The 11143-nt window shown below is 33.6% G+C and overlaps 1 protein-coding gene across 1 annotated transcript in view; it reads right to left on the bottom strand.

Moving 5' to 3' along the window:
- Window positions 1-7318: 7318 nt before the first annotated feature.
- Window positions 7319-11143, bottom strand: part of LOC149792512 (uncharacterized) — a 61272-nt gene continuing 57447 nt past the window's right edge. The window contains exons 8-9 of the mRNA XM_089971129.1: window positions 8700-8772; window positions 7319-7991 (exon numbers count right to left, since the gene is read on the bottom strand). Of these exons, the coding sequence (XP_089827255.1) occupies window positions 7669-7991; window positions 8700-8772 (396 nt within the window). The 3' untranslated portion in view covers window positions 7319-7668. The remainder of the gene's footprint in view (window positions 7992-8699; window positions 8773-11143) is intronic.

Raw genomic sequence — 11143 nt, 5'->3', positions numbered from 1 at the left:
AGAGCAACTGCGAGAGATCGGAAATAGAAAATAAAAGAAAAATATGTACAGAAGTTGGTCTATTTGCAGATTTTTGAGAGTTCTGGACTTAATCTTTTCCCTTCAACAGGGCCATACATGCTTTACAAACATAAATCTATTATGCGTTAGAGCTATTAGGTGACTAGTTTCTTTTCTTAGCTAAGCGTTTTGTTTCTTTCATCGAAGTTAGTATCGTCATCACCATCTCTGAAGTGGGACAAATAAGATCAGTCGCATCCAATAGTCTCCTGAAAGTTTAGAACCTTAAACGGTCTAAAGTAACACAAGCTTGAATGACAAGATGAGACAAAGTTCTGTTTGTTACATAAGTAAAGTAAATAAAACTAAGTAAAAGTAAGAAAGTAAAAGTAAGTATATAAAAGTAAGTAAATAAGTAAAAGTCAGAAAGTAAGAAAAAGTAAGTAAAAATAAGTATGTAAGTAAAAGTAAGTAAATAAGTAAAAGTAAGAAAGTAAGTATCACTAAGGAAATGTAAAAAAAGTAAGTAAGAAAAAGTAAGGAAGCTAAAGTAAGTTAGTAAAAGTAATTAGGTAAGTAAAATTAAGTAATTAAGTAACTAAGCCAATAAATAAGTAAGTAAAAATAAATAGACAAGTAAGTAGGTAAGTAAGTAAAATTAAGTAGGTAAGTAAAAGTAAGTAAGAAGGTACGTATGTAAATAGTTACGTAAAAGTAAGTAAATAAAAGTAAGTACACAGGAGGCAAAAGTAAACATATGTAAATAGTTACGTAAAAGTAAGTAAATAAAAGTAAGTACACAGTAGGCAAAAGTAACTAAGTAGGTAAGTAAGTAAATAATTAACTAAGTTGATAAATAAGTACAATTAAGTAGTTAAATAAATAGGTAAAAGGAAGTAAGCAGATAGGTAAGTCAGTAAAAGTAAGTAAGCAAGTAAGAAAGTAAGTTCGTACGTTAAAGTATGTAAGTAAAAGTAAGTAACTAATTAGGTCGAAAAGTACGTAACTTGGTTAGTAAGAAATTAAGTACGTAGGTGTGATGTTGGTAAGTTTGCAAGTAAGTAGATGCGTAAGTTGGTAAGTAAATAAGTAATCAAGTAAGCAACTAAATCTAAGTAAGTCAAGGGAAGTAAATAAGTAAAAGTAAGTTAGTAAAAGTTAGTAAATAGGTTAGTAAGTAAAAGTAAGTAAGTAAAAGTAAGTGGGCAAAAGTAAGCATATACGTAAAATTAAGTAAGTAAATGTAAGTAAGTAGGAAAGTAAAAGTAAGTAAGTAAAAGTAAGTAAGTACGTTAAAGTCACTAAGTAAAGTGACTAAGTAAGCAAAAGTAAGTAGTAGGTAAGTAGGTGAAGTACGTAAGCTCAACTAGCTAAGTGTTTAAATAGGTAAGTAATTAAGTAGGTAAGTAGGTAAAGTACGTAAGCTCAACTAGCTAAGTATTTAAATAGGTAAGTAATTAAGTAAGTTAAAGCAAGTAAAATGAGTAATTAAGTAAGTATGCAGGCAGATGAATAAATAAATAAGTAAATGTCTCAGTAAGTAAAATTAAATAATTAGGTAAGTAAGTAAAAGTAAAGTAAGTGAATAAGAAAAGTTATTGAGTCATTTAGTAAAGGTGAGTCAGTTAAAATAAGTATATAAAGGTAAGTAAGTATGTTAGTAAAAGTAGGTAGGTAATCAGATAATTAAGTAAAATTAAGAATGTAGGTAAGTCAATATATAAAAATAAGTAATGTTTGTGTGTTGGATTTTTAGCGTAGCTTTTTTTTTAAAAATCAGTCAAATCGCGTCGATGTCTGCATTGTGGCAGTTTATAGTGATGTCTAGCACAGTGACATCCTGCCGCAGACATGCAGCATGATGTCCCACCCATTCACATTATCTGACTCCAGACCGACCAGTCCTAACACTAACCTCTTAATGCTGAGCTCCTAGCGAGGCAGCTATATGTACCATTATTATACGTCTTTGGTATGACTCGGCCAAGGTTCGAACCCGAGACATCCCGCATCCAAGGCGGACGTTCTGAGCAATAGGACACCGGAATAAAGTAAGTAAGTATAAAAGAAAGTAAGATTTGGTTAATATGTATATAAGTAGATAAGTAAGTAAGTAACGTAAGTAAATTAGTAGGTAAGTAAGTGCAAGTAAGTGAGTAAGTGAGTTTGTAAATAAGTGAGTGAGTGTGTTTGATATATCTTATCTTTTCTTGTCTGTTTTCTAAGTTAAAATATCTGACCTGATTGGTCTAACTTAAGATACATTTCGATTAACTAGTACGCTGTAAACAGACAGGCGTGCTGTTGTTGCATAATTGAAGTTTGTTTCAACGGTATGTAGCAATTACATCCTTCAAGCGATCTCATAGTTCGGCTAGACTATTATTTCTTGCGGACGACGAAAAACGCAAAGAAATTTCTTGAACAGTCGGCATCATCATTATAAGCATTGTGGGAAATTGCTTGCAAGGTAATATTGGGATAATTAGAAGTAAAATATCATTTAAAATATGTTTAATGATTGATAAAATAAAATATGATACCAGTTTTACACTCTTTCCTTTGATAAATGTTAACGACTGGCTCATAAGCTGATTTGTACAGGTATTTAAACGTTCGTCTTCAAATTAAATTTCTAACGGAAATTGAAATTCGTTAATTGCTCGAAATATTTAACTTATCTGTTTGTAGAAGGATTGTTGCTATAACGTATAGTTTGATGAGGAATTTTTATCAGAAAACTGGTGGAGGTATCTACCCCGAAACTGGTGCAGAAACCTAACATTTATATCAGTCGATGTTTTATTGGATATGATTCAAATCCACTATTCCAGTTCTCATAGTCATAATCCTTGTTACATCTAAGGAAATGAGAAACTGTGAACAGTTGATTTACTAGACAGTCGTCTCTATGGCTGCTCCAGTTTTACGATCTCATTAACCTCTGGAGATTTGTGTCATTTTCGTCTGAAACGCGGGTAGGAAACGCATTTTAGGGGCTGTTTCTGAATACATTCAAATAAATCTGCTTGCTAGAAATGCCCGTTTTGCCTATTGCCTAGGTGTGTTATAAACGTCGTTTTTCATTGGTTATTTCGCTCACGTACGTGCTAAAGGATAAAAGTGGTGGTGGTGGTGGTGGGGGGGTATGCTTTCGGATTGGACATGTCCTTTTCGTGTCCTGGCAATTGTTTACTTGAAATCCCCAACTTATCCAACTTTTCGCAAAGTTTCGACTGTAGAGTGTGTTGTTCAGACCGGTCTGCTTTAGACTCGATTCCAAAAAGTCTAAAATCAGGACAAAAAATCCGATTCCGACAACGGGCAAATTTGTTTTAAAATACAAAATTTGGGTCTAAAAAATAAACTTTTCTCTCTGTATTTTGTAATGCGAGTAGAAAGTCCAGATTATTAGGTATCTTTGTAGAGCTATATCTCTCTGCTTTTCTGTAATACTACCCAATTTGGTGTATTTCAAATGACTTGACGACACAGAGCTCGGAAGTAGGGTACTACCTCCTGACGCACAAATGTGTGCTAGGGGTTAATGAATTAATAATTGCATCTCTGAAAAAGAGATGAATTTTTATATTTTTCTGAGATATCTTTATGATTAAAAGTATAATATAAATAATAATTAATTTTAAAAAATGAGGATGATTCTACTGAAATATAGATAAAGTTATAGTAAACTAAATGTTTCTAAATACCGGAAACAAGAGTTCAAACATTCTGTTTAAGTTCTGTCCCAGAATTTCGTAATTTTGAACAAGGTTAAAGACTGCACAAATGGTTTCCCAAAAATTTACCGAATGGTATTCCTCGTTACAGGAAAAGGTATTCCTCAAATTTTACCCAATGATAATCCTGTTATAGGAAAATGTATTCCTCTTATTTAACCCAATGATAATGCTTGTAATAGGAAAAGTTATTTCCTGATTTTACTCAGTAGTATTCGTTGCTATAAGAAAGAAATGTGTATATTCTAGAGTATGTTTATATAACTTACAATTTTATGTATTTTAATATCTGAGTAATCGATATTGATTTGGGCTTGAGAGTACACAGCTAGGCCTTACATATGAAGCGTATTTCATAGAACATTGCTAGCTCTGCGTGGCTATTTCACTTCTGAACTTCAGAAGTAAAGCATGAAAAATAGATAACATTTATAAATGTATCGCTTACTTTATATCTTAAACTTTCATGAGTGAGCTCTCGGCAAATAATATTATCTACACTGCCAAAAAAAGATGTATTTCAGGGTCAAGCAAATTCGATATCCTTTTTCCTGTTTCAGGTGCCTTTCCACAGCACATAGAAGCAGTTATTTTCATCAGCTGTCTGCTTCTGACAGCAAACTGTTTTCACAATAGTCTTATTATACAATGTCAATCCAGTAGAACTGTACAGTCTTCCTAATGGTCTTATTATAAGATGTCAATCCAGTAGAACTATGCAGTCTTCCTAATGGTCTTATTATACGATGTCAATCCAATAGAACTGTACAGTCTTCCTAATGGTCTTATTATACGATGTCAATCCAGTAGAACTGTACAGTCTTCCTAATGGTCTTATTATACGATGTCAATCCAGTAGAACTGTACAGTCTTCCTAATGGTCTTATTATAAGATGTCAATCCAGTAGAACTATGCAGTCTTCCTAATGGTCTTATTATAAGATGTCAATCCAGTAGAACTATGCAGCCTTCCTAATGGTCGTATTATACAATGTCAATCCAGTAGAACTGTACAGTCTTCCTAATGGTCTTATTATAAGATGTCAATCCAGTAGAACTATGCAGTCTTCCTAATGGTCTTATTATAAGATGTCAATCCAGTAGAACTATGCAGCCTTCCTAATGGTCTTATTATACAATGTCAATCCAGTAGAACTGTACAGTCTTCCTAATGGCGTTATTATACAGTGTCAATCCAGTAGAACTGTACAGACTTCTTAATGGTCTTATTATACGATGTCAATCCAGTAGAACTGTACAGTCTTCCTAATGGTCTTATTATACGTTGTTAATCCAGTATAACTGTATAGTCTTCCTAACGGCCTTATTATACGTTGTCAATCCAGTAGAACTGTACAAAGTCTTCCTAATGGTCTCATTAAACGTTGTCAATCCAGTAAAATTGTACAGTCTTCCAATGGTCGTATTGTACAATGTCAATCCAGTGGAACTGTACGCAGTCTTCCTAATGGTCTGATTATACAATATCAATCCAGTAGAACTGTACAGTCTTCATGATGGTCTGATTATACAATGTCAATCCAGTAGAACTGTACATAGTTTTCCTAACGGTATGATTATGCAATGTCAATCCAGTAGAACTATACAGTCTTCCTAATTGTATTATTATACAATGTCAATCAAGTAGAACTGTACAGTCTTCCTAATGGTCTTGTCATACGATGTCAATCCATTAAAACTGTACAGTCTTCCTAATGGTATTATTATACAACGTCAATCCAGTAGAAATGTGCAGTCTTCCTAGTGGTATTATTACACGATGTCAGTTCAGTATAAGTGTATATTCTTCCTAATGGTCTTATTATGGGATGTCAATCCAGTAGAACTGTACAGTCGTCCTAATGGTCTTATTGTACAATGTCAATCCAGTAGAACTGTACAAAGTATTCCTAATTGTCTGATTATACAATGTCAATCCAGTCGAACTGTACAGTCTTCATGATGGTCTTATTATACGTTGTCAATCTAGTAGAACTGTACAAAGTCTTCCTATTGGTCTTATTATACGTTTTCAATCTAGTAGAACTGTACAAAGTCTTCCTAATGGTTTTATTATACAATGTCAATCCAGTAGAACTGTACAGTCTTCCTATTGGTCTTATTATACGTTTTCAATCTAGTAGACCTGTACACAGTCTTCCCAATGTACTGATTATGCAATGTCAATCCAATAGAACTGTACAGTCTTCCAAATGGTCTTATTATACGTTGTCAATCCAGTACAGTCTTCCTAATGGTCTTATTGTACAATGTCAATCCAGTAGAACTGTACAGTCTTCCTAATGGACTTATTATAAGATGTCAATCCAGTAGAAATGTACGGTCCTTCTAATGGTCTTATTATATAATGTCAATCCAGTAGAACTGTACAGTTTTCCAAATGGTCTTATTATACGATGTCAATCCAGTAGAACTGTACAGTCCTCCTAGTGGTCTTTCTGTACAATGTAAATCCAGTAGAACATTACACAGTCTTCCCAATGGTCTGATTACACAATTTCAATCCACTAGAACTGTACAGTCTTCCAAATGGTCTTATTATAATATGTCAGTGCAGTAGAACTGTACAGTCTTCCTAATGGTCTCATTATGCGATGTATATCCAGTAGAATTGTACACAGTCTTCCTAATGGTCTTATTATACAATGTCAATCCAGTAAACCTGTACACAGTCTTCTTAATGATATTATTATACAATGTCAGTCCAGTAGAATTATCCATGGTCTTCCTGATTTGTCTTATTGTACAATGTCAGTCCAGTAGAACCAGCACACGATTCCTAATAGTGATATGATACAATCTCAATCCATGAGAACTTCACAGTTTTCCGAATAGTTTAATACTAAAAAAGTCAATCCAGTAGAACAAGCACACGGTTTTCCTAATAGTGATATAGTACAATGTGAATCCGGTAGATGAAAGACGTAAAGTAACTTTCAGAAACAGTTCAAAATACATTGTAATTTTGAACTCAGCAAATGTCGTTTTTCCCCTGCAATGTTCTCGACAGATGGAATAAAATGCCTGACAATGTTGAATAATCATTGGAAGAATCTGCCCAAAGAGGAAGACTGGGTTTAACTTGAACCCATTAAAGGACTCGATGCAAGTATTTCATGCCTAGTTTATCGCCCTTCTTTTTACACCAGTTAAGGAATTATTTTCAAGTATGTTATAAGTCTGCATACATACTGCATTTTCAAACAATGAGACAAAACGAATATGTTACCGATGACACAATAAGACAAAACGGATATGGCACCAATGACACGACCCGACAAAACGGATGTAGTACTTTCAAAACAATAAGACAAAACAGATCTGGTACCAATGACACGGTCCGATAAAATGGATATGGTACAATGACATTTGTATCTGTTTAATATAATTTATATGGGGAAATCGTGTGATAATTAAATTTTCAAACAAGAAGCAAAAGTGTGCAAAATTAACAAAAATTACGACCTTCTGTGAGATTTGAGCTCGATGCCGCTTATTATTTTCGGTTCGGTGCAAAAGATGACAACAAAAACATGGAAAATAATGACACCTTGATATACGTCAAAGTCGTGTATTGGATGACAATGAGATTTTATTGTTAACAATAGCTAGTCTTTTCTTGTGCACTATTAATGAACAGACATGCATTTTCTAAAAATTCGTCACATCATGGTTACTACAACACAAAATAAAGACAAATGTTTGATAATACATTCCAAAAATAAACTAGTATATGAAAGATAAAACTTAAAACATTCACAAATACCTACTAACATGACCTTTTATGGAATTAGAATTGTTGTTATAAAACAGATAGAACAGCACTTGTAAATTGCAAACACCTTAATTGAAAACGGGAATCGGTAATCAGAACGGAATTCCCTGTTAAGTCAAAAGCGTGCAGAAATCAATTTGAAACACGTGGTTTTCCCCCAGTCTTATGCATATCGTCGTGTGCATTATTTTCATTGACTTCAATCTCACAGTCAAAATCTGCGGACAGCATTGAATCAGTCTCTTCTATAACTGACAGAGGATCGCATGATTCAGTCGGCAGGAATGCAAGATCACTATAATCATCAACATTCTCTTCATCATCATCGTCATTTTTATTTTCACTTTCAGGTATGCTATTTTTCTTGCAAAAGCTACCTGAAATCATGGTCCCTAGGGTAAGTGCGCCTAATGCCGATATAGGGCTCTGTTTGCTCATTCGACGCATATGGATTGCTGAAATCAAAGATTTAAGCGAACATTACGGTTACGGACAATAGTTTTCAAAATATGACAGATTTATGACAGCTTAACATATTTTTTCATATATATCTACGGCTGTCGAAAAATCAATGCATTGTTTAATCGTAAAATAATATCATAGGTTTTAATGAAGTATGAATATTTTTCTTATTATCTTCTTTAATTCTGAAAACATACTTTCAGATTTCTAAAGTTAGATTATTTTATTCAAATATGAGACAGCTATATTAAGTTTAAATTATCACTTCTAGAAAAATTGGATTCTAGTGAAAGATTTCTGTTTGGAACTGTTTAACTCAGAGCTTATAAACCGGCAGACTGTGTACTGATTTGTGGGCTAATTTGGCCAGTTAATTTCTTTCTTTATATCTACAGCCATGTCAAGCTGATGCGTAAGAAATTATGCTGCAATCCAAGTTTGGGATGGTTATATTCGAGTCCCGGCCTAAAAAAAATTAACTCGAGATTCAAGCAAATATTGAAGGAAAACTTACATCATTTGAATCACCGCAGCAATCGATAAGGCATGACGCTTGTTTGTACTAAAATCTGATGGAAGAAAGGTAGCTTCTACATTGCTAAAGCGTGAAAAACACAAACTTCAAAAAAAATACTCCCATCATGCCTCGTTTATTTTGAAGAAACATTCAACACATATCAATTATTGTAGATTAGTTTTACCTCTTTCTTTCTGAACTCTCCATTTTGGTACTCCATACGAATCCATCATTGCTTCCAGGGTATTGACATAGGACTGAAATCAGAAGAATTCTTGACTGAAGTCACGCATCAATAGAAGTTGGTTTATTACCCTGTTTTCTCTTGCATGACCAACACCAAACAAAATGAGAGTATTTGTAAACGAAGATATGACTCAGTATCCATGTGTTCAATTTACCAAAAATTTCAAACTTTACTTCTTAAAAATTTGTTGATTTGCGTGCAACGTTCATAATGTATGACTGTTTGTCTGTACTGGTTTGTGTGTAATATTTATTACATGACTGTTTATCTGTGCTGATTTGTGTGTAATAATCGTTATATGATTGTCTGTCTCTACTGATTTGTGTGCAATAGTCGTTATATGTATGTATGTCTGTACTGATTTGTGTGTAATATTCGTTATATGATTGTCTGCCTGTGCTGATTTGTTCGCAATATTCGTTATATGACTGCCTGTATTTGCTGATTTGTGTGCAATATTTGTTATATGACTGTCTGTCTCTGATAATTTTTCCGTAATATTCGTTATATGATTATCTGTCTGTACTGATTTGTGTGCAATATTTGTTATATGACTGTCATTCTGTACTGATTTGTTGTATGTACTGATGTGTGTGCAATATTCGTTATATAACTGTCCCTCTGTACTAATTTCTGTGTAATTATAGGTTACTGCATTTGTATGGGAAAATATGAACGAGTTTTGGGATGGAATACTGCACGAACTTGTGAGTGCAGTATATCCTTCCGAAAAAACGAGTTCATATTTTCCCATACAAATGCAGTTACCTTTTTATTATATGCTCATTTTTTTTATTCTACCTAAGGTTTAATTATATAAACAAAATACACTACAAGAAACAACGTAAATCAATGAATGCCGTATTCCAAACTAAATACACAAGCGCAGATTTGTCATTACACAATGACATCATTATTAATGCGCACATAACTCTGCCCAGATAAATTTGAACTTAGTCGCGCGCTCGACATAACTTTCGAAAGAAAATGGCGTGTCTAGTTAAAATTGAAATTTGCAGTCATACTGTGAATGAATGCGCATTGCAACAACTTTTCCATTTGATCTGGAATGAATATATTTTGGTATTTTGTTTCGATTCGACGAAAGTGTGTGATTTTGGACTGGATTCATCTGTGCAAATTATACATGAAATACATCGGATTGAAGTGGCGCGGGAGAAGCGTGTTTACGCCTGCAAATGTGTTTCTGTTTCTGTCATTGAATTTTGAAATCACAACGTGGGAAAAATATGAAGTCTTTCAATTGCAATTATCAAAAAGACGCTATGGAATTTAATGCTTATTTCATTTTTAGTGCAGTAAGGAGGATGCAATTACACTTATCATTGAAATTACAGCACAATTTCGAAATGTGTAATCCAGACTGAAAACCTATGACATTGCTCATGTAATTCGGATTTGCAGAATTAAGAAAAAACATTTTGAGGAAATTCAGGACGTAAAACTGTAAGTATATTTTATTTTGACATTCTTATCACCAGATAAAGAAGACAGTATATGCCTTGTCACTTGTATGTTATTTGTAAGGACCTAATCTTCCGTTTTTTATATAATGTAGCTAGCCTAAATCCGTAACATTGTATCAACGCGGAATGTGCCAAAACAGCTGGGGTTTTTTTGCAGTCCACGAAACATGTTTCAGTTCATTCAGAAACAAATTTAAACAACCACAACGTAAAGAGCCTCTTACGCGAGTGTATATGATTTGTTTACAAATCAAAAGTGCTGGCGTCTGCGTCATTGTTTGTTTACAATAGAAAGTAGTTCCTTTATTCACGTGAATGCTATATGTGTATTGTCGCGAGCGTTCAGTATCGGGGAATATTGAACGATTCTGAAAATGTAAAGTTAATGAGGAAAAAATGAGCATATAATAATACTCGTTATTTGATTGTCTGTCTGTACCGATTTGTGTGTAATATTCAATATATGATTGTCCGTCTGTACTGATTTGTGTGCAATATTTGTTATATGACTGTCTGTCTGTACCGATTTATGTGCAATATTCGTTATATGAGTGTCGGTCTGTACTGATTTGCGTGCAATATTCTTTATATGATTGTCTGTCTGTACTGATTTGTGTGCAATATTCGTTATAAGATTGTCAGTCTGTACTGAATTGCGTGCAATATTCGTTATATGATTGTCTGTCTGTACTGATTTGTGTGCAATATTCGTTATAAGATTGTCAGTCTGTACTGAATTGCGTGCAATATTCGTTATATGAGTGTCGGTCTGTACTGATTTGTGTGCAATATTCTTTATATGATTGTCTGTCTGTACTGAATTGTGTGCAATATTCGTTATATGAGTGTCGGTCTGTACTGAATTGCGTGCAATATTCGTTATATGATTGTCTG

Source organism: Sinohyriopsis cumingii, chromosome 9, assembly GCF_028554795.1.
Source record: "Sinohyriopsis cumingii isolate HCF-2022 chromosome 9, ASM2855479v2, whole genome shotgun sequence".
Classification (NCBI taxonomy): domain Eukaryota; kingdom Metazoa; phylum Mollusca; class Bivalvia; order Unionida; family Unionidae; genus Sinohyriopsis; species Sinohyriopsis cumingii.
The sequence above is the reverse complement of the archived record's forward strand: the minus strand, read 5'-3'. Positions and strand labels throughout refer to the sequence as shown.